Consider the following 25,000-nt stretch of genomic DNA (forward strand, 5'->3'; position numbering starts at 1 on the left):
TGAGCCCCTGGTTCCAGACATCAGGGAAGCAGCCAGAAGTTAAAACCATGTTGAACAATTTAAGCACAGCATTTTGCAACTCAGGTGTGCTGTTTTTCAGCATTTCATTTCTGATGTTGTCTACACCACAAGCCTTTTTTGATTTAATAGATTTTAGCTTTTCATTTAGTTCTTGTTGGGTTATTGGGTAATCTAATGGATTTTGGTTGTTTTTAATGACTGATTCAAGGATGTTCAATTTTTCTATAATTTCTAATTGGTTCTGTTGTAAGTCTTTTTGTGGGATGTTTTTGTATAGATTATCAAAGTAAGTTTTCCAAATTCCTACATCTTGTATGGCTAATTCTTGTGGCTTTGATGTGCTTAAATTGTTCCACATGTCCCAGAACTGATTTTGGTCAATTGCGTTTTCAATTTCATCAAGTGTCTTGTTGGTATAATTCAATTTCTTGCATTTCAGTGTTTGTTTATACTGTTTCAGAGTTTCAAAGTATTCATATCGTAGCTCTGGGTTGTTTTGCTGCTTATGTTTTTTGTTTGACATTTGTCTTAGGTGTTTTCTAATTGTTTTACATTCATTATCAAACCATTTGTCAGAAACATTTTGATTTTTGCTTCTGATGTTGCATTGCTTTGGTTTTCTCAAATTTGCTTTCAATGCTGCTTTTTGGAATATGCAGTTGATGTTTTGGGTAGCTGAATTGACACCATCTTTATTGTTTTGGTACTGTGAGTTATTGAAAAACTGTATAGAGTTCATCATTTCATTTGAGTTCAATGTTTCAATGAATGCCTCTGCACTGTTTGGAGCCCATCTGAACGATTGGTTTATGTTGTAAAGTTTATTGGGCTGTTTTTTTGAATGAATATTGCCGGTTAATTTCTTCAGAAACACGTTGATCTGACTGTGATCTGACAATGGTGTCTGTGGTCTGACAGTGAATGCACTAATGGAGGAGGGGTCAATGTCAGTGATGGCATAATCGACTACACTTGTCCCAAGAGCTGAGCAGTAAGTAAACTGACCTAAAGAGTCCCCTCTGATTCTACCATTAAGCATGTACAGGCCTAAGGCTCGACAGAGATGTACTAACTCTTTTCCATTTTTGTTCAGTATTTGGTCAGGACTGTTTCTATTATTTATAATAGGGCTACTGTACAAGGAGGGGTGTCCAAATATGTGGTGGTTACCTCCCGCATCAGTGTAGTCAGGCTCAGAACCTGTTCTTGCATTGAAATCTCCACAAAGAAGCACTTTACCCTGCGCCTGAAATGTAATGATTTCTGTCTGGAGATTGTCAAAAAACTGATCATCATAATATGATGAATCTGAAGGAGGAGCATAAGCTGCACATATGTATACATCATTGTCACAATAGATTGTACCTTTGTTAAGTTTTAGCCAAATGTGAGTGGTACCTTTTTTCATTTCATTCAGTGCTAAGTCCTGCTTATGCCAAATGATGATTCCACCTGAGTCTCGGCCCCGTTTAACATTTTTATGTTTGATTGATGGTAGTAAACTTTCTCTATAGCCTGAGGGACACTGAGTATCTATGTCTCCACGACACCATGTTTCCAGTAGGATTATGATGTCCTGTCCCTTGATGTTTTTAATCAATTCTGGATTAGTTGTTTTATAACCAAAATGTGAAGAGTATAGGCCCTGGATATTCCAAGAGCTGATAGTTAATGATCTCATTTATAATAAGTGATATTCACTGGTTTGAGTAAAGTACATCGAAAATAACAAAAAAAATAAAATACTATATATATATATATATATATATATATATACATACATACATACATATATACACATATACATACATATATACATACACATACATATATATATATATATACATACATACACATACACATACATACACATATATACATACACATACATATACACACATACACACACACACACACACACACACACACACACACACACACACACACACATACATACATACATATATATACATATATATACACATACACATATATATATATATATATATATATATACACACATACATGCACATACACATATACACACATACATACATACATACACACACACGCGCACACACACACACAGACACACACCATTACATATAATAATTATTATAATACCGGTGTCAATACATTTAGGAATATTTGTAAACAAATGAATAAGAATGGAATAAGATTGCACTGTACTTATTTTATGTGCAATCTGCAACCCTGTGTGTTTGTGTGTGTGTGTGTGTGCGCGTGTGTGCCCGTGTGTGAATTAAAGGGACTGTCTAGCTCAGTAGTCTGCATATTAGTTGCAGTAGTTGGCGCACCTCTCCTATCTCTGATTGTTCTAGGGGTCTTCTGCCAGAGGTTACCTCAGCATATGTAGGCTGACGATCTAATTGATACATGGTGTGGACTGCATCATGTGGTCTACTTCCCTGAAGGGCAGTGTTCTGACCGACCCTGGAGTAGTGGTCAGAGCTGTGTTGTGATGGGCTGGGTCTAGTAGAGCTGTGTTGTGATGGGACAGGTCTAGTAGAGCTGTGTTGTGATGGGCCGGGTCTAGTAGAGCTGTGTTGTGATGGGCCGGGTCTAGTAGAGCTGTGTTGTGATGGGCCGGGTCTAGTAGAGCTGTGTTGTGATGGGCCGGGTCTAGTAGAGCTGTGTTGTGATGGGCCGGGTCTAGTAGAGCTGTGTTGTGATGGGCCAGGTCTAGTAGAGCTGTGTTGGGATGGGCCGGGTCTAGTAGAGCTGTGTTGTGAAGGGCCGGGTCTAGTAGAGCTGTGTTGTGATGGGCCGGGTCTAGTAGAGCTGTGCTGTGTTGGGCCTGGTCTAGTAGAGCTGTGCTGTAATAAGCCATGTCTGGCTCTTTTCTCCTCGGGATGGTGGAGGTACTGTTGTTTCAGAAGGTGGGGCGGGGGACCTTTGTTGCTGGGGTGATGGGTGTGTGGGTCCCTGCCAAGTGTTGCATCTTTTAGGTCCTTGGCAAAGGTTCTGATACTGTCCTGATCAAGATGTATATTATCATATAAGTGTTGACATGTCAGAGTGGGGTGGTGAGCCGTTCTGACGTTGAGCAGTGAGGCACAGTCCACAGTGATCTGTTGATTTATTTTGTCGATCAACTTTTCTGGGAAGTCTTTTCTTGGTAGGAGGGTGGACACAACTATATTGGTTGTTGGGAACATAGCCTGTGCCCGTTCTGCCACTCTTCTCACTGCCCCAGATACATTTTCACCTTTGGCATGAAGGTCGTTTGTGCCAGTGTGGATGATGATGTTGTCAGGGGTGTCAATCCTGGTCTGACTGAGTAGCTGCATTGCACTCTCAGTTGTAGGACACCAGAACTTATACACCTGGTGTCTAGGGAATAATCTTTCCTGGACTAAGAACTTCCCATTTGAATCAATTAGAATTGCAGTTGTGGGTGATTGTCTGGGTGGAGCAGACTGGGAGGCTGGTATTCTGACCTGGGCTGGAGCAGACTGGGAGGCTGGTAGGTTAACCTGGGCTGGAGCAGACTGGGAGGCTGGTATTCTGACCTGGGCTGGAGCAGACTGGGAGGCTGGTAGGTTGACCTGGGCTGGAGCAGACTGGGAGGCTGGTAGGTTAACCTGGGCTGGAGCAGACTGGGAGGCTGGTATTCTGACCTGGGCTGGAGCAGACTGGGAGGCTGGTAGGTTGACCTGGGCTGGAGCAGACTGGGAGGCTGGTAGGTTAACCTGGGCTGGAGCAGACTGGGAGGCTGGTATTCTGACCTGGGCTGGAGCAGACTGGGAGGCTGGTAGGTTGACCTGGGCTGGAGCAGACTGAGAGGCTGGTAGGTTGACCTGGGCTGGAGCAGACTGGTAGGCTGGTGCAGTGTCATCCGGCTGTGTAGTGGAGGCCATGCTGGTCTCAGGTTCTGCTTGTGTTGTACCAAGCTGGTGGACATGTTCTCTAGATGCAGAGGACACAATGACTCTCTGCCGGTTGAGGGTGTCAATGTACCTCTCTTTTTGTTCGAGCTCCTTTCTAGTTGTGCTCAGATGTACTCTGAGGTCATCATTTGTCTGACTCAGCTTGTCCATTCTGCTTTCTAATTTAGCTATGGATGCTCTGCTCTCCTCCCTGAACTGTTTCATCTCTTCTTTGAGTTTCTGGACAGTGTCCTCCTCTTGAAACTTCTTCTCTCTGAGTTCTATGACCTCTGCTTCGACTAGAGAGAGGGTGTTGTGGAAACGTTGCATAGCAGGTGTTCTTATTGAAATTGTCATGTCCTTGACTCTGTCTGCTGCAGGTGAGGTAGGTAAAGGGACGTTGAGGGCTTCCTGCTGGGTCACAGAGACCATTGGGGTCTGCTTTTCTCCATCTCCCTCCTTGACTTTTTCCTCATTTTCTGAGATGATGTCAGCGTCTTCTTTTAGGGTAGCAAACCTATTCTCAAAAGCCTGGAGGCTTGAATCATTGCCTTGTATCAATACAGTTCCATTATTATATAAGTTTACTGTTTGATATGTGTTGCTCTGGTCAGCTTCTTCAAAAATGCTGATCTGACATCCTTGGCTGATGCCCCTCTTTTTTGAGAAAGGGAAATGGTTGCAAATAACCTTTTTCCATATGTTCCCTCGATTGGTATTAAAAATTAAATTTGCTCTTGTTTTGTAACTGGTAAGATCTGCAAACAGGCATTCATGGTTCTGTCCCATCAACAAACCTTTGAAACTTTTCTTAGCTTTCTCTGTTTGGATGTCTGGTGGGTAAACAATTTCCATAGCAACGCTGGTGATGTTGGTTACAATGTTGCAATAGAAGTGCTGTTTCTTGTATAATGCTCTCTTGTTTCTTCAGAGGACTGTTTCACTTTGTTGTCCTTTTTTCTTTTCCTTTTTCTTCTGTCCTTATTTTGTCCTTATTTTGTCTTCCTTTCTTCTGTTAACTAGATATTTTTTTTGTTATTCTTTGTAAGCTAGCTAGCTTCTTCCAGGAGAGTCCCTAGCAACTGCTTAGCAACATGTAAACAATTCAGCTAACAATTCAGCTAGCTAAGATAACTGTATAATTTTATGAAAAATAGTTACTTTTTCAAAATCCTGTCTTTTTGGTTTGTTGCTTGTATTGTCTTCTATTGAGTCTTGCAGTTTTCTTTTGATTTTTTCGATGTACTTCACTCTAAAAAACCATTTAAATCTCAATATATACAGGAGCTCATTTTTCAGCAGCTGCTCAATTTGGAACTCCGGAACTTTCTCTCTCTCTCTCTCTCTCTCTCTCTCTCTCTCTCTCTCTCACTCTCTCTCCCTCTCTCTCTCTCTCTCTCTCTCTCACACTCTCTCTCTCTCTCTCTCTCTCCCTCTCTCTCTCTCTCTCTCTCTCTCTCTGTCTCTCCTCCCATCCTCCATCTCTCACCATCTTTCCATCTTTCCATCTCTGTGTGCAGACATGAATGAGTGTAAGGAGCAGACTGCTGATTGCCCCAACAACTCATCCTGTGTGAACACTCCAGGGTCCTACACCTGCATCTGCCAGTCTGGGTACAAACTAACAGAGAGCAGGTGTGAGGGTGAGAAACATGCTTTTATCATATGGGACTCCTTTCAACGTGTCACTTCGTATAAGTGTGTGTGAGAGTGTGTGTGTGTGAGTACTTTGATGTTCAGAGAATCACTGGAATCACTGGAGGAGAGGTTATGGAGTCACTGAAAGAGAGGTTATGGAATAACTGGAGGAGGGGTTAGGGAATCACTGCTTTTTCAATATATTCCCTTCTCTCTTCAGACATCGATGAGTGCCAAGATACACCTCAGGTTTGTGGCAGCAACACCAGTTGCCTCAACACCATTGGGAGCTACCACTGCCAGTGTCAACCTGGGTTCAGATTCTCTCATCACACTGTGAAGGTGAGTCCCACAAGAGGGTATCATTGTGTGTGTTTTTTGTCTTGATTGATTAATTGATTGACTGCTTTAGTTGGAAACATCACTACATACTGTACATATGTATTTATGGGAAGACTTTATAGTCCATATAGACTAAGGCATTTGTGACTTTAAAGACTATTGAGAATATGGATTCTAAGGGACTGAAGATGCCTTAGTGACAATAGATACTACAGAGACTATAGGGACAATAGATACTACAGAGACTATAGGGACAATAGATACTACAGAGACTATAGGGACAATAGATACTACAGAGACTATAGGGACAATAGATACTACAGAGACTATGGGGACAATAGCTACTATGGCATCCACAGAGACTAAAGCATTTATGTCTATATAGACTGTTGAGACTATCGATACTGAGGGACTAAAGATACTAAAGAGACTATAGAGACTGTAGAGGAACCGCAGAAGAAGGTAACGACAAGAGAATGGTTGAAGATGCATAAGGAGTAACCATGGTGATTACTGGGTGTGTTGGGGAATAGTACTAAGTGAATGTGGATGTGAAAGTTGAAATGACAGGTTAAGATGATTGACATTTGGATATTAAGATATTAAAATGTGGATAATAACAGATCGATATTTGGAAAACAATTGGTAAGCTGAAGTATTGAATTTCAGATAATAAGAGATATTATTTGTACTGAGTGAATGAGAGCTGTCAGTGGACTATCCCCGGTGTGAAAGACGTCTGTGTCTGAATGAATGCCCCAACCAGTTCTGTTCACTGGTTTAAAAGAGGTGTGTGTATGAATGAATACCCCAACCAAATCTGTCCACTGGTTTGAAAGAGGTGTGTGTCTGAATGAATGCCCCAACCAGTTCTGTTCACTGGTTTGAAAGAGGTGTGTGTATGAATGAATACCCCAACCAGTTCTGTCCACTGGTTTGAAAGAGGTGTGTGTATGAATGAATACCCCAACCAGTTCTGTCCACTGGTTTGAAAGAGGTGTGTGTATGAATGAATACCCCAACCAGTTCTGTTCACTGGTTTGAAAGAGGTGTGTGTATGAATGAATACCCCAACCAGTTCTGTCCACTGGTTTGAAAGAGGTGTGTGTATGAATGAATACCCCAACCAGTTCTGTCCACTGGTTTGAAAGAGGTGTGTGTATGAATGAATACCCCAACCAGTTCTGTCCACTGGTTTAAAAGAGGTGTGTGTATGAATGAATACCCCAACCAGTTCTGTCCACTGGTTTGAAAGAGGTGTGTGTATGAATGAATACCCCAACCAGTTCTGTCCACTGGTTTGAAAGAGGTGTGTGTATGAATGAATACCCCAACCAGTTCTGTCCACTGGTTTGAAAGAGGTGTGTGTCTGAATGAATACCCCAACCAGTTCTGTCCACTGGTTTGAAAGAGGTGTGTGTATGAATGAATACCCCAACCAGTTCTGTCCACTGGTTTGAAAGAGGTGTGTGTATGAATGAATACCCCAACCAAATCTGTGAGCTGAGTTTTTAACATTATATAGGGATTTTGCGTGATGTGAAGATATGAAAGGAGAGAGTACTATTACCAAATATACTGTATGAATATTTTACTGAGGTACTAGAGATGTGATATTGTAACAATGTATGTAGAGTATAATGTGTTACTAGAGATGTGATGATGTAACAATGTATGTAGAGTATAATGTGTTACTAGAGATGTGATTATGTAACAATGTATGAATATTATACTGAGTTACTAGAGATGTGATGATGTAACAATGTATATAGAGTATAATGTGTTACTAGAGATTTGATAAAGTAACAATGTATGAATATTATACTGAGTTACTAGAGATGTGATGATGTAACAATGTATATAGAGTATAATGTGTTACTAGAGATGTGATGATGTAACAATGTATGTAGAGTATAATGTGTTACTAGAGATGTGATGATGTAACAATGTATGTAGAGTATAATGTGTTACTAGAGATTTGATAAAGTAACAATGTATGAATATTATACTGAGTTACTAGAGATGTGATGATGTAACAATGTATATAGAGTATAATGTGTTACTAGAGATGTGATGATGTAACAATGTATGTAGAGTATAATGGGTTACTAGAGATGTGATGATGTAACAATGTATATAGAGTATAATGTGTTACTATAGATGTGATGATGTTACAATGTATGAATATTATACTGAGTTACTAGAGATGTGATGATGTAACAATGTATATAGAGTATAATGTGTTACTATAGATGTGATGATGTTACAATGTATGAATATTATACTGAGTTACTAGAGATGTGATGATGTAACAATGTATGTAGAGTATAATGGGTTACTAGAGATGTGATGATGTAACAATGTATGTAGAGTATAATGTGTTACTAGAGATGTGATGATGTAACAATGTATGAATATTATACTGAGTTACTAGAGATGTGATGATGTAACAATGTATGAATATTATACTGAGTTAATAGAGATTTGTTAATGTAATATGTTGTTAGTGACTTTCAGAGAGCATTTTAATAATGTGGTGTCTTAGTATTTTGAAGTGTTTTTGAATACAAGGTCACATGAGGAAAAGAGGAATTGAGACTCATCATATTAGAGGCTGCCATCTGTTGTTTGGGTTAAAGATAAGCTTCCTGTGGACAAATATATAAGCTGCCTGTGAAAATGAACAGAACTCACTGAACTCAAACAGGCTGTAAGGGACATTTGGGACAGAAAGAGTAGACAGTACAAGTCAAAAGTTTGGACACGCCTACTCATTCAAGGGTTTTCTTTATTTGAACTATGTTCTACTATCAAATAACACATATGGAATCATATAGTAACCAAAAAAGTGTAAAACACATTTTAAATAATCTAATTAGCCGGCCTTGCGTTGATGACAGCTTTGCACACTCTTGGCATTCTCTCAAACAGCTTCATGAGGTAGTCACCTGAAATGCATTTCAATTAACAGGTTTGTTTTGTTAAAAGTTAATTTGAGGAGGCAGGGGTGGTATACAGAATATAGCCCCATTTGGTAAAAGACCAAGTCAACATTATGGCAAGAACAGCTCAAATAAGCAAAGAGAAACGTCAGTCCATCATTACTTTAAGCCGTGAAGGTCAGTCAATGTGGAACATTTCAAGAACTTTGACAGTTTCATCAAGTGCAGTCACAACAAACATCAAGCACTATGATGAAACTGTCTCTCATGAGGACCACCACAGGAAAGGAAAACCCAGAGTTACCTCTGCTGCAGAGGATCAGTTCATTACAGTTAACTGTCTCTCATGAGGACTGCCACAGGAAAGGGAAACCCAGAGTTACCTCTGCTGCAGAGGATACGTTCATTACAGTTAACTGTCTCTCATGAGGACAACAACAGGAAAGGAAAACCCAGAGTTACCTCTGCAGCAGAGGATCAGTTCATTACAGTTAACTGTCTCTCATGAGGACTGCCACAGGAAAGGAAGACCCAGAGTTACCTCTGCTGCAGAGGATCAGTTCATTACAGTTAACTGTCTCTCATGAGGACTGCCACAGGAAAGGAAAACCCAGAGTTACCTCTGCTGCAGAGGATCAGTTCATTACAGTTAACTGTCTCTCATGAGGACTGCCACAGGAAAGGAAAACCCAGAGTTACCTCTGCTGCAGAGGATCAGTTCATTACAGTTAACTGTCTCTCATGAGGACTGCCACAGGAAAGGAAAACCCAGAGTTACCTCTGCTGCAGAGGATCAGTACATTAGAGTTAACTGTCTCTCATGAGGACTGCCACAGGAAAGGAAAACCCAGAGTTACCTCTGCTGCAGAGGATAAGTATTATAGTTACCAGCCTCAGCGATTGCAGCCCAAATAAATGCTTCACAGAGATCAAGTAACAGGCACATCTCAACATCAACTGTTCTGAGGAGACTGCATGATTCAGGCCTTCATGGTCAAATTACTGCAAAGAAACCACTACTAAATGACTCCAATAATAAGAAGAGATTTGCTTGCACCAAGAAACACAAGAATTAGACATTAATAAAACGATGAAAATGTGTCCTTTGGTCTGATGAGTCCAAATTTGACTTTTTTGGTTCCAACTGCAATGTCGTTGTGAGACACAGAGTAGGTGAACGGATGATCTCCGCGTGTGTGGTTCCCACCGTGAAGCATGGAGGAGGAGGTGTAATGGTGTGGGGTGCTTTGCTGGTGACACGGTCTGTGATTTATTTAGAATTCAAGGCACACTTAACTAGCATGGCTTCCACAGCATTATGCAGTGATACGCCATCCAATCTGGTTTGCACTTAGTGGGACTATCATTTGTTTTTCCACAGGACAATGACCCAACACACCTCCAGGCTGTGTAAGGGCTATTTGACCAAGAAGGAAAGTGACAGAGTGTTGCATCCGATGACCTGGCCTCCACAATCACCCGACCTCAAACCCAATTTACATGGTTTGGGATGAGTTGGACCGCATAGTAAAGGAAAAGCAGCCAACATGTGCTCAGCATATGTGGGAACTCCTTCAAGATTTTTGGAAAAGCATTCAAGGTGAAGCTGGTTTAGAGAATGCCAAGAGTGTGCAAAGCTGTCATCAAGGCAAAGGGTGGTTACTTTGAAGAATCTTAAAACATAAAATATATTTTGATTTGTTTAAAACTTTTTTAGTTACTACATGATTCCATATGTGCTATTTCATAGTTTTGATGTCTTCACTATTGTTTTACAATGTAGAAAATAGTAAAAATAAAGAAAAACCCTTGAATGAGTAGGTGTGTCCAATCTGTGGACTGGTTCTGCATGTCAATGCAACAGGTTCATCATGATTAGATTACAAGAAAGGGACTTTGGGATTGTTTACTTTAGAAGGTGCCTATTCCGCTTAATGGGACACTGTATCATCTGAAGTATGATTCTGTTTAATGGGACACTGTATCATCTTAAGTGTCTGAAGTATGATTCTGTTTAATGGGACACTGTATCATCTGAAGTGTCTGAAGTATGATTCTGCTTAATGGGACACTGTATCATCTGAAGTGTCTGAAGTATGATTCTGTTTAATGGGACACTGTATCATCTGAAGTGTCTGAAGTATGATTCTGTTTAATGGGACACTGTATCATCTGAAGTGTCTGAAGTATGATTCTGCTTAATGGGACACTGTATCATCTGAAGTGTCTGAAGTATGATTCTGTTTACACATGGTTTTATCAAGACTTCTTTCCCAAGATGCAATAAGCTCGATTAAGATGAAGACTTTTAGGACTGATTAGTATATGTTAATTTTCTTTCTTCCAGGCTTGATGGAAATTCCTATATCAAGTTTTCTGATGAGTTTACCAATGATTTGGTCACGTCTGCTCCTGCTCCCCCTCTCTGACGCTTGAGGTTGCCAGACGACTCATCATTACTCACACCTCTCACCATCGTTACGCGCCCCAGCGCTTCATCGGACTCACCTGGACTCCATCATGTCATTGATTATCTACCCTATATCTGTCACCCCCTCCAGTTAATTTTCTGCGTCTGCATTGATGTTGTTTTGTTTCTCCTGTCCAGACGCCGTTCCTGTTTTTCATGTCTGTTAATCCATTAAATATTCATTCCCTGTACTTACTTCTCGTCTCCCAGCATCTGGCATCACAGAGTCATTACAGATTGTGTACATTTCCTTTTTAAAGACTTACTGAGGCATTTAACAGTTAGTGACAATGATGTAATTAATATACAGTATAAATATACCTGGATCAGGCTGTTTTTTAATTGATTTTTATTGAACCTTTATTTAACTGGACAAGTCAGTTAATTAAAAACAACATTTTATTTACCATGATTCCCTAGGAACAGTGGGTCAACTGCCTTGTTCAGAGGCAGAACAACATATATATTTTTCTTCCGGCTCCGGGGATTCAATCTAGGAACCATTCGGTTATTGGCCCAATGCTCTAACCACTAGGCTACTGCCGCCCCTTAGGATACCTATCTCCCTGCTGTTAACTTCTCGTGGGTAGGGGGCAGTATTTTCACCTCCGGATGAAAAGCGTGCCGAAAGTAAATTGCCTGTTATTCAGGCCCAGAATTTAGGATATGTATATAATTAGTGGATTTGGATAGAAAACACTCTCAAGTTTCCAAAACTGTTAAAATAATATGCCTATGAGTATAACAGAACTGATATGGCAGGCGAAAACCTGAGAAAAATACATCTAGGAAGTGGAATTGTTTTCATGTCGCTGTTTTTCAACTCAATACCAATAGAGAATCCAATGGGTTAGGAATCCGATTGCAGTTCCAATGGCTTCCACTAGATGCTTTTATTTTGAAAAACGATGTGTGAAAAGCAATTTTGGTCAGAGGACAGAGGAAGTTTGCAGACCTGATTTGACGCACTCTTTGTTATTTTTCCTTTCTATTGAAAACGGTATTGTCCGGTTAAAATTTTTATTGATTATAAATACAATTAACAACCTGAGGATTAATTGTAAGTGTAACTGGGAGTCTGTGAGTGCAACCATATGAAGATCATCAAAGGTAAGTGATTCATTTTATCGCTATTTCTGACTCCTCGACTTGGCTGGTAATGATTGTATGTTTTTTTTTTTTTTACATGGGGCGCTATCCTCAGATAATCTCATGGTATGCTTTCGCCGTAAAGCCTTTTTGAAATTTGACACAGCGGCTGGATTAACAAGAAGTTAATATTTAAGGAAGATCCCTCATTATTTGTTTGTACAAATGTTGCATAAAGGGAAATTGTCCTTTTAATCCAACCACGGTGTCAGATTTATAAAATGCTTTTCGACAAAAGCATACCTAGCCCAGAACATACCTAGCCCAGATCATAGCCCAGTTGACAAATTATCCAAACAGTGACCAGCCAAGCAGAAGCGTTACAAAACTCAGAAATATAGATAATATTAATCCCTTACCTTTGATGATCTTCATATGGTGGCAATCAGAAGACATTCATTTACTCAATAAATGTTCATTTTGTTCAATAAAGTCTCTTTATATCCAAAAACCTCAGTTTTGTTCGCACTTTTTCTTCAGTAATCCACAGGCTCAAATGCAGTCAAAACAGGCAGACAAAAAAATCCAAATTGTATCCGTAAAGTACATAGAAACATGTCAAACGATGTTTATATTCAATCCTCAGGTTGTTTTTGGCCTAAATGATTTATATATTTAAACAGGACAATAACATTGTCACTATAAAAGGTAAACAAGAAATGCACTCTCTCGGGATTGCGCATGAAAAAGCTCTGCGACACGGTAGGGTCCACTCATTCAGACTGGTGTTACTCCCTAATTTATAAGAATACAAGCCTGAAACGATTTCTAACGACTGTTGACATCTAGTGGAAGGCATTGGATCTGCAAATTGAGTCCCAAATCAATGGATACTGTAATGGCATTGAATAGAAAACTACAAAATCTCCCCCAAAATACTTCCTGAATGGATTTTTCTCAGGTTTTCGCCTGCCAAATCAGTTCTGTTTTACTCACAGACACGATTTTAACAGTTTTGGATACTTTAGAGTATTTTCTATCCAAATCTACCAAATCTACCAGTTATATGCATATCATATCATATCATCCAAAATTCTGAATGCTGCCCCCTACCCTAGAGAGGTTAAGAAATGTACTGAAAACCCCAGTGTAAACCTTGTACACAAAATGTTTGAAACGTCTTTTAAGATACAGAAGAACGGGGAAAGAATGGGGAAATAAACACTCACTTAATAGGGTTGAATGACCTCCGACCTCTATTCTGACTTTCTGGTGAGGCCTAATCACCCTCACCAGAAAAGCTAGAGACATTGGGTGAGATTTAAATGTAAGATGTAAACACTGATAATTAGGTAGAAGATTATAAATTAAATCAGATTGGTCACATACACGTTTTATCAATAGTCCTATGTGTGATTCAGACCATGAGGAGGAGAGAGAGAGAGAGAGAGAGTGCTGCCCCTGAATGAGGGAAACCTGTCTCCAGTCCATATTACTATATCTTGAATTACCTTATGGGATACAATTATTTCCTTATGGAGTTATCAAGGTATGTCATTTGATTGTATTTGTTTTTCTGATTTGTTTATTTTTTACTTAACCGGCAGTGTTGTTGTTGTTTTGGACGCATAAAACACGATGTGAGTCATGTGTCAAAAGGGAAGAAGTGTATTGTGGTTGTTGTTCTTGGTTGTTGTTTGAATTGTGGTTTTTGTTTTGTTTGTTGTATGATGTTTTGTTTGTTTTATTTTTTTCTTGCTTAAAAAAAAAATCTCTCCAGATTGGTTCTGCTATATGGTCGGGATTTCTCCCTAAGGGTTAGCCCTCTACCAAATCTGACCCTGTAACTCTGCAGTGAGGTCGTCAATGTTACAGGGGGAGTATAAGCCAATTTGATAAAATGTTTTTAACAGTGTGTTGTTATTCTATTTGACATTTGTCTTAGACATTTCTATTAAGAATATTGGTGGTAATAATTTGTCATACAGTAAATAGTTTGTCTGGTTTCAGGCTTTTAATTTCGAAAAATGACGTTTTAAAGCCATTTGAACAATTATAACAATTTTAACAATAGTTATCACAGCGTAATACAAGGAGGGAAAGTGAGGGAAAATGTTGTTGTCTGAAGAGGTAGCATTTAATTGTACACAGCATCTCCTCTCACTCTATCTTGGTTCGTGCAGGTGACTGTGACCTCCTCCTCAGACCAATTGACAGTACGCCCAGAACATTGTTCTGGGAACCAAAATGAGTATCTCAATTTCAAGGTCCCAGATTTGAGAGAAGAAACCTTGTTAGTTATCAGTCAGTCAGTCACTTGCAGGAACCAACGTTGATGATGAATAATGAATCATGTAAATCATGCTTATATGAATTATTTGGACAGCCGTATATTAGAGATCTAACGGGACTGCCCCGGCAGAGCTCCTGACCGATGTGTACTATGTTGCATGAAGTTTGTTGGAACCTCTCCAGCTTGCTGATAATAAAGAATGATTCATTTAAGTTTGACTTTGAGTCCCTGGTGGTAATTTCCACGACAACGCAAATAATATTATGTTGTCACATCAGCACGGCAATGGTTGTAATGGAGACCCTGTTTGGTTTGTGCAAGTGCGATTGATAGGTGAGACCGGCATGTTTGTGTGTCCGTGTGTTTGTGTTTGTGTGTCTGTGTGTGTGGCAAGGGCTCAGCATGCTTTGTGTGTGTCCACTACAGATGAGGATGAGTGTGTGTATTTGTGCATCTGTGTGTGTGGAAGCGCGCGCGTGTGTGTGTGTGTGTGTGTGCGTGTGTGTGTGTGTGTGTGTGTGTGTGTGTGTGTGTGTGAGTGTGTGTGTGTGTGTGTGTGATGCGAGGATCTCAGCTTAGCTTGTGTGTGTGTGTGTGTGTGTGTGTGTGTGTGTGTCCACTACAGATGAGGATGAGTGTGTGTGGGTTCCTTCGGTGCGCAGCCCTCTAGGCATGTGCACAAACACACCTGGTCAATACACCTGTCTGTCAGGGCTTAGTAACAACCGAACAACACTGCGCCCGGCACAAATGAGACGGCTGAGGCCATGCTAGCCCTGACCCCTGAACCTGCCTGACCTCTGACCCCTGACCTCTAACCCCATGACCCCTATCTTTTGGCTACATTCCAATCCAGACGTCTGCCTGAACTCACAGCTGTACCCATCACTTCATATAGCAGCAATCTGATGCCTGACTGAGCTGTAAGTCCAGAACAGACTATGGGAGGCGCACAGTACTACATAGAGCCATGACTAAATGGAACTCTATTCCACAGTTCTACATAGAGCCATGACTACATGGAACTCTATTCCACAGTACTACATAGAGCCATGACTACATGGAACTCTATTCCACAGAACTACATAGAGCCATGACTAAATGGAACTCTATTCCACAGTACTACATAGAGCCATGACTAAATGGAACTCTATTCCACAGTTCTACATAGAGCCATGACTACATGGAACTCTATTCCACAGTTCTACATAGAGTCATGACTACATGGAACTCTATTCCACAGTTCTACATAGAGCCATGACTAAATGGAACTCTATTCCACAGTTCTACATAGAGCCATGACTACATGGAACTCTATTCCACAGTACTACATAGAGCCATGACTAAATGGAACTCTATTCCACAGTTCTACATAGAGCCATGACTACATGGAACTCTATTCCACAGTACTACATAGAGCCATGACTACATGGAACTCTATTCCACAGAACTACATAGAGCCATGACTAAATGGAACTCTATTCCACAGTACTACATAGAGCCATGACTAAATGGAACTCTATTCCACAGTTCTACATAGAGCCATGACTACATGGAACTCTATTCCACAACAAGTAACTCACACCAACAGTACAGTTTGATTAAACAAGAAATACACCTTATGGAACAGCGGGGACTGTGAAGCAACACAAACATAGACAAGTGCATATAAACACAAGATAACACACACAGTATACACTCATGTACACATGGATTGTGTGTTGTAGATAAGTGGTAGAAGAGTAGAGGCCTGAGGGCACACACTTATTATGTTGTGAAATCTGTTATCAATGTATTGTAATGTTTTTAAAACTGCCTTCATTTTGCTGGAAGAGGAAGAGTAGCTGCTGCCTTGACAGGAACTAATGGGGATCCAGAATAAATACAACTACAGCTACGTAGCACACAGCCATTGGTTGAAGCAATGCAACGACTGCATTGTAGTCGGACTGGAACGTGACCCCGTACCCTAAACCAGTTTGAACTATGACCCCAACACATCGTCTTGCATGCGGCAGAACTAAGACTCGGGGTGCGTCCCAATAATCCCTCCTCTCTCGTGAAGTGTACACTTGTTCACTTTCCTTCACTGATCTCACACTAGCATGCCTCCACCAATCCAATGCTTTTAGTTTTGAAGTAGTGAATGAGTGTACACTTCAGAGGAAAGGAGGGAGCAGTGTCCTCATGAGTGGAATGTTTCTTAATGTTTTTTATAATTTTTAATGTAAAAAATCCAGTGTTTCTATTTTAAACGTTGTTGTTATATTACACTCTAATGTGATATAAAGTGTAGTATTGGAATGAAACTGACATGGTACATGTGTCTTCTATTTAGACAGTCAAATAGCGATGGATCTCTCAGAGAAAACGATGCAGAGGAAATATATGACATTTTAAGTGCGGCCCTCCGGACCAGGTTGAAGATCAAATGCGGCCCACTTGGCAAAATGAGTGTGACCCCCCTGATCTAGACTGTTAGAGAGGTCACTACCCTTACTGATCTCAATGCTACTTCCTCAAACAGAGGTTACTGTTGTGCCACTGCAAACCGCCTCATAAGGACAGGTCTAGGTTCAGTTTGACTGTGTAAGCCTGGATAATGATGATCAGTAAGGGACTATGTAAACTGATCTGAGTGTGGTGCTTATATCATAGTAGGGACTTTCCTCTATTGCCGTAGATACCGTTATTCCACCGGCAGCTTCCTCTTTGTAGTGCTGAGGCCCAAATGACACCCTATTCCCTGTATAGTGCACTACATTAGACCAGGGCCCATAGTGCACTGTGTAATAGGTTGTCATTTGGGATGCATGCTAGGATGGTTACCATGGTAACATTTTTAGCACTGGTGTGCTGTGGGTTTCTGGGTGTTTTAATCTCCACCTCAACTTCCTCTCTGTCAACATGTCTTCATTTGTAACTTAGTTAGTTGGTATCTGACGGTAAACCATGTCAACAACTTGTATCTACTGTGTACATGATAAGGATGTGACAGTTTTCATTTGTGTGTTGTGTTGGTGTGGTGTGTTGTGGTGTGTTGTGGTGTGTTGTGTTGTGTGTTGTGGTGTGTAGTGTTGTTGTATCGTGGTGTGTTGTGGTGTGTTGTGTTGTGTGTTGTGGTGTGTAGTGTTGTTGTGTTGTGGTGTGTAGTGTTGTTGTGTTGCGGTGTGTTGCAGTGTGTTGTGGTGTGTGTTGTGTTGCGGTGGGTAGTGTTGTTGTGTTGTGGTGTGTTGTGTTGTTGTGTTGCGGTGTGTAATGTTGTTGTGTTGTGGTGTGTAGTGTTGTTGTGTTGCGGTGTGTAGTGTTGTTGTGTTGCGGTGTGTAGTGTTGTTGTGTTGCGGTGTGTAGTGTTGTTGTGGTGTGTAGTGTTGTTGTGTTGCGGTGTCTAGTGTTGTTGTGTTGTGTTGTGTTGTGTTGTTGTGTTGCGGTGTGTAGTGTTGTTGTGTTATGGTGTGTAGTGTTGTTGTGTTGTGGTGTGTAGTGTTGTTGTGTTGGTGTGTAGTGTTGTTGTGTTGTGGTGTGTAGTGTTGTTGTGTTGGTGTGTAGTGTTGTTGTATCATGGTGTGTAGTGTTGTTATATCGTGGTGTGTAGTGTTGTTATATCGTGGTGTGTAGTGTTGTTGTATCATGGTGTGTAGTGTTGTTATATCGTGGTGTGTAGTGTTGTTGTATCATGGTGTGTAGTGTTGTTGTATCATGGTGTGTTGTGTTTGTATTTATTAAGGATCCCCATTAGTTCCAGCCAAGGCAGCAAATCAAATCAAATCAATCAAATCAAAATTTATTTGTCACATACACATGGTTAGCAGATGTTAATGCGAGTGTAGCGAAATGCTTGTGCTTCTAGTTCCGACAATGCAGTAATAACAAGTAATCTAACTAACAATTCCAAAACTACTGTCTTGTACACAGTGTAAGGGGATAAAGAATATGTACATAAGGATATATGAATGAGTGATGGTACAGAGCAGCATAGGCAAGATACAGTAGATGGTATCGAGTACAGTATATACATATGAGATGAGTATGTAAACAAAGTGGCATAGTTAAAGTGGCTAGTGATACATGTATTACATAAGGATACAGTCGATGATATAGAGTACAGTATATACGTATGCATATGAGATGAATAATGTAGGGTAAGTAACATTATATAAGGTAGCATTGTTTAAAGTGGCTAGTGATATATTTACATCATTTCCCATCAATTCCCATTATTAAAGTGGCTGGAGTTGAGTCAGTGTCACGTGTGTTGGCAGCAGCCACTCAATGTTAGTGGTGGCTGTTTAACAGTCTGATGGCCTTGAGATAGAAGCTGTTTTTCAGTCTCTCGGTCCCAGCTTTTATGCACCTGTACTGACCTCGCCTTCTGGATGATAGCGGGGTGAACAGGCAGTGGCTCGGGTGGTTGATGTCCTTGATGATCTTTATGGCCTTCCTGTGACATCGGGTGGTGTAGGTGTCCTGTAGGGCAGGTAGTTTGCCCCCGGTGATGCGTTGTGCAGACCTCACTACCCTCTGGAGAGCCTTACGGTTGAGGGTGGAGCAGTTGCCGTACCAGGCGGTGATACAGCCCGCCAGGATGCTCTCGATTGTGCATCTGTAGAAGTTTGTGAGTGCTTTTGGTGACAAGACAAATTTCTTCAGCCTCCTGAGTTTGAAGAGGCGCTGCTGCGCCTTCTTCACAATGCTGTCTGTGTGAGTGGACCAATTCAGTTTGTCTGTGATGTGTATGCCGAGGAACTTAAAACTTGCTACCCTCTCCACTACTGTTCCATCGATGTGGATAGGGGGGTGTTCCCTCTGCTGTTTCCTGAAGTCCACAATCATCTCCTTAGTTTTGATGACGTTGAGTGTGAGGTTATTTTCCTGACACCACACTCCGAGGGCCCTCACCTCCTCCCTGTAGGCCGTCTCGTCGTTGTTGGTAATCAAGCCTACCACTGTTGTGTCGTCCGCAAACTTGATGATTGAGTTGGAGGCGTGCGTGGCCACGCAGTCGTGGGTGAACAGGGAGTACAGGAGAGGGCTCAGAACGCACCCTTGTGGGGCCCCAGTGTTGAGGATCAGCGGGGAGGAGATGTTGTTGCCTACCCTCACCACCTGGGGGCGGTCCGTCAGGAAGTCCAGTAGCCAGTTACACAGGGCGGGGTCGAGACCCAGGGTCTCGAGCTTGATGACGAGCTATGGGTACTATGGTGTTGAATGCCGAGCTGTAGTCGATAAACAGCATTCTCACATAGGTATTCCTCTTGTCCAGATGGGTTAGGGCAGTGTGCAGTGTGGTTGAGATTGCATCGTCTGTGGACCTATTTGGGCGGTAAGCAAATTGGAGTGGGTCTAGGGTGTCAGGTAGGGTGGATTTGATATGGTCCTTGACTAGTCTCTCAAAGCACTTCATGATGACGGAAGTGAGTGCTACGGGGCGGTAGTCGTTTAGCTCAGTTACCTTAGCTTTTTTGGGAACAGGAACAATGGTGGCCCTCTTGAAGCATGTGGGAACAGCAGACTGGTATAGGGATTGATTGAATATGTCCGTAAACACACCGGCCAGCTGGTCTGCGCATGCTCTGAGGGCGCGGCTGGGGATGCCGTCTGGGCCAGCAGCCTTGCGAGGGTTAACACGTTTAAATGTGTTTAAATGTCTTACTCACCTCGGCTGCAGTGAAGGAGAGACCACATGTTTTTGTTGCAGGCCGTGTCAGTGGCACTGTATTGTCCTCAAAGCGGGCAAAAAAGTTCTTTAGTCTGCCTGGGAGCAGGACATCCTGGTCCGTGACTGGGCTGGATTTCTTCCTGTAGTCCGTGATTGACTGTAGACCCTGCCACATGCCTCTTGTGTCTGAGCCGTTGAATTGAGATTCTACTTTGTCTCTGTACTGACGCTTAGCTTGTTTGATAGCCTTGCGGAGGGAATAGCTGCACTGTTTGTATTCGGTCATGTTACCAGACACCTTGCCCTGATTAAAAGCAGTGGTTCGCGCTTTCAGTTTCACGCGAATGCTGCCATCAATCCACGGTTTCTGGTTAGGGAATGTTTTAATCGTTGCTATGGGAACGACATCTTCAACGCACGTTCTAATGAACTCGCACACCGAATCAGCGTATTCGTCAATGTTGTTGTCTGACGCAATACGAAACATATCCCAGTCCACGTGATGGAAGCAGTCTTGGAGTGTGGAGTCAGCTTGGTCGGACCAGCGTTGGACAGACCTCAGCGTGGGAGCCTCTTGTTTTAGTTTCTGTCTGTAGGCAGGGATCAACAAAATGGAGTCGTGGTCAGCTTTTCCGAAAGGAGGGCGGGGCAGGGCCTTATATGCGTCGCGGAAGTTAGAGTAACAATGATCCAAGGTCTTTCCACCCCTGGTTGCGCAATCGATATGCTGATAAAATTTAGGGAGTCTTGTTTTCAGATTAGCCTTGTTAAAATCCCCAGCTACAATGAATCCAGCCTCCGGATAAATGGTTTCCAGTTTGCAAAGAGTCAAATAAAGTTCATTCAGAGCCATCGATGTGTCTGCTTGGGGGGGGGGATATATACGGCTGTGATTATAATCGAAGATAATTCTCTTGGTAGATAATGCGGTCTACATTTGATTGTGAGGAATTCTAAATCAGGTGAACAGAAGGATTTGAGTTCCTGTATGTTTCTTTCATCACACCATGTCAGGTTAGCCATAAGGCATACGCCCCCGCCCCTCTTCTTACCCGAAAGATGTTTGTTTCTGTCTGCGCGATGCGTGGAGAAACCCGTTGGCTGCACCGCCTCGGATAGCAGCTACTCTTCGGATAGCAGCTACTCTTCCTGGGGTCCAGCAACATTAAAGCAGTTTAAAACATTACAAAACATTCACAACAGATTTCACAACACACCAAGTGTGTGTCCTCAGACCCCTACTCCACTACCACATGTCTACAACACACTAAGTGTGTGTCCTCAGACCCCTACTCCACTACCACATGTCTACAACACACTAAGTGTGTGTCCTCAGACCCCTACTCCACTACCACATGTCTACAACACACTAAGTGTGTGTCCTCAGACCCCTACTCCACTACCACATGTCTACAACACACTAAGTGTGTGTCCTCAGACCCCTACTCCACTACCACATGTCTACAACACACTAAGTGTGTGTCCTCAGACCCCTACTCCACTACCACATGTCTACAACACAAAATGAATGTGTACTTGTGTGTATAGTGTGTATGTTATTGTGTGTGTATGCGTGTCTGTGTGTATGTTTGTGTTGCTTCACAGTCCCTGCTGTTCCATAAGGTGTAATTGTATCTGTTTTTTAAATCAAATGTGACTGCTTACATCAGTTTCTTGATGTGGAATAGAGTTCCATGTAGTCATGGCTCTATGTAGTACTGTGGAATAGAGTTCCATGTAGTCATGGCTCTATGTAGTACTGTGGAATAGAGTTCCATGTAGTCATGGCTCTATGTAGTACTGTGGAATAGAGTTCCATGTAGTCATGGCTCTATGTAGTACTGTGGAATAGAGTTCCATTTAGTCATGGCTCTATGTAGTACTGTGGAATAGAGTTCCATTTAGTCATGGCTCTATGTAGTACTGTGGAATAGAGTTCCATTTAGTCATGGCTCTATGTAGTACTGTGGAATAGAGTTCCATGTAGTCATGGCTCTATGTAGTACTGTGCGTCACCCATAGTCTGTTCTGGACTTGGGGACTGTGAAGAGACCTCTGGTGGCATGTCTTGGGGGGTATGTATGGCTGTCTGAGCTTTGTGCCAGTAGTTCAAACAGACAGCCTGGTGCTTTCAACATGTCCAGTTATCTCACAAATACAAGTAATGAGGAAGTCGATCTCTCCTTCACTTAGAGCCAGGAAAGTTTGACACACACATTATTAGCGTTCACTCTCTGTGTACAACAGAAGGCCAGCCGTGCTGCCCTGTTCTCAGACAATTGCACTTTTCCTACAGTAAGTCCCTCTTTGTGGCACCTGACCACACGACTGAACAGTAGTCAAGCTGCGTCAAAATTAGGGCCTGTAAAACCTGCCTTGTTGATAGTGCTGTTAAGAAGGTAGAAACTAGGGCCTGTAGGACCTGCCTTGTTGACAGTGTTGTTAAGAAGGTAGAAACTAGGGCCTGTAGGACCTGCCTTGTTGACAGTGTTGTTAAGAAGGTAGAGCAACACTTTATTATGGACAGACTTCTCCCCATCTTAGCTACTGTTGTATCAATATGTTTTGACCATGACAGTTTACGATCCAGGGTTACTCCATGCAGTTTAGTCACCTTCACTTGCATAATTTCAACATTATGCATTTGAAGATTTATTTGAAGTTTAGGGTTTGGTGAATGATTTGTCCCAAATATAATGCTTTTAGTGTGTGAAATATTTAGGACTAAATGATTCCTTGCCACCCATTTTGAAAGTCACTGCAGCTCTTTGTTAAGTGTTGCAGTCATTTCAGACTCTGTAGTAGCTGACATATATAGTGTTGTGTCATCCTCATGCATAGACACACTGGCTTCACTCAACAGTATGTCAACTGCTCGGCCTCCGACCACATGGCACTGCAGAGTGTTGTAATGGCTTTCTTCCTGGGAAGGAGAGGCGGACCAAAACCCAGCGTGGTTCTAGTTCATGTTTTTTAATAAGAAAACTCAACATGAACATAATACAAAACTATAAACGTGTCAAAACCGAAACAGTCCAAACTGGTGCAGAAACACTAAGACAGGAAACACAAAATAACTATGGTCAGAACGTGACAAGTGTAGTGGTTACGGCCCAGTACATCACTGTTACCAGTCTTCCTGCCATCCAGGACCTCTATACCAGGCGGTGTCAGAGGAAGGCCCAGTACATCACTGTTACCAGGCTTCCTGCCATCCAGGACCTCTATACCAGGCGGTGTCAAAGGAAGGCCCAGTACATCACTGTTACCAGGCTTCCTGCCATCCAGGACCTCTATACCAGGCGGTGTCAGAGGAAGGCCCAGTACATCACTGTTACCAGGCTTCCTGCCATCCAGGACCTCTATACCAGGCGGTGTCAGAGGAAGGCCCAGTACATCACTGTTACCAGGCTTCCTGCCATCCAGGACCTCTATACCAGGCTTTGTCAGAGGAAGGCCCAGTACATAACTGTTACCAGGCTTCCTGCCATCCAGGACCTCTATACCAGGTGGTGTCAGAGGAAGGCCCAGTACATCACTGTTACCAGTCTTCCTGCCATCCAGGACCTCTATACCAGGCAGTGTCAGAGGAAGGCCCTAAAAATTGTCAAAGACTCCAGCCACCCTAGTCGTCGACTGTTCTCTCTGCTACGGTACCAGTGCACCAAGTCTAGGTCCAAGAGGCTTCTAAACAGCTTCTACCCCCAAGCCGTAAGACTCCTGAACATCTAATCAAATGGCTGCCCAGACTATTTGCATTGCCCCCCCCCCCTCCTTTACACTGCTACTACTCTATTTTATAATCTATGCATAGTCACTTTAATAACTCTACCTACCTCAATTACCTAGACTAACCGGCTGTCCCCGAAAAGAGACTCTGTACCGGTACCCCTGTGTATAGTCTCGCTATTGTTATTTTACTGCTACTCTTTAATTATTTATTGCTTGTGTTCCTTATTCATATTTTTTTAAGTATTGTTTAATATAAAAAATGTAAACAGCATTGTTGGTTAGGGCCTGTAAGTCAGCATTTCACTGTATTGTGTGACAAATAACATTTGATTTGATGTCATTAGTAAACATCTAAAAAAGTAAGGGGCCTAGAATTCCTTTAAAAAGTAAGGGGCCTAGAATTCCTTTAAAAAGTAAGGGGCCTAGAATTCCTTTAAAAAGTAAGGGGCCTATAATTCCTTTAAAAAGTAAGGGGCCTAGAATTCATTTAAAAAGAAAGGGGCCTAGAATTCCTTTAAAAAGTAAGGGGCCTAGAATTCCTGATTCTACCTGGATTATGTGTCTCTGTGTTCTGTTGGACAGGTAACTCTTTATCCACACTATAGCAGGGGGTGTAAAGCCACAACATATGTTTTTCCAACAGCAGACTATGATTGATAATGTAAAAAGTCGAGCAAAACAGCCCATACAATCTTTCTATCATCAATTTCTCTCAGCCAATCAGTAATTTGTGTAAGTGCTGTGCTTGTTGAATGTTCTTCCCTGTAAGTGCTGAAAGTCTGTTGTCAGTTTGTTTACTGTAGAAATGCATTGTTTCTGGTCCAACACCATTTTTTCTAAAAGTTTACTAAGGGTTGGTAACAGGCTGATTGGTCTAAAAGTTTACTAAGGGTTGGTAACAGGCTGATTGGTCTAAAAGTTTAC

The 25,000-nt window shown here is 41.8% G+C and overlaps 1 protein-coding gene across 8 annotated transcripts in view; it reads left to right on the forward strand.

Annotated features, from left to right (window-relative positions):
• LOC110518032 (adhesion G protein-coupled receptor E5) overlaps positions 1–25,000 on the forward strand; it is a 135,044-nt gene that overhangs the window by 15,249 nt on the left and 94,795 nt on the right. For 7 of the 8 annotated variants that reach the window (XM_036948886.1, XM_036948890.1, XM_036948892.1 and 4 more), the window contains exon 4: positions 5,432–5,554. The exons of the other annotated variant lie outside the window; for it this stretch is intronic. In XM_036948886.1, the coding sequence (XP_036804781.1) occupies positions 5,432–5,554 (123 nt within the window). The remainder of the gene's footprint in view (positions 1–5,431; positions 5,555–25,000) is intronic. 8 annotated transcript variants of the gene reach the window in all.

The sequence above is a fragment of the Oncorhynchus mykiss genome, chromosome 17, assembly GCF_013265735.2.
Source record: "Oncorhynchus mykiss isolate Arlee chromosome 17, USDA_OmykA_1.1, whole genome shotgun sequence".
Taxonomy (NCBI): domain Eukaryota; kingdom Metazoa; phylum Chordata; class Actinopteri; order Salmoniformes; family Salmonidae; genus Oncorhynchus; species Oncorhynchus mykiss.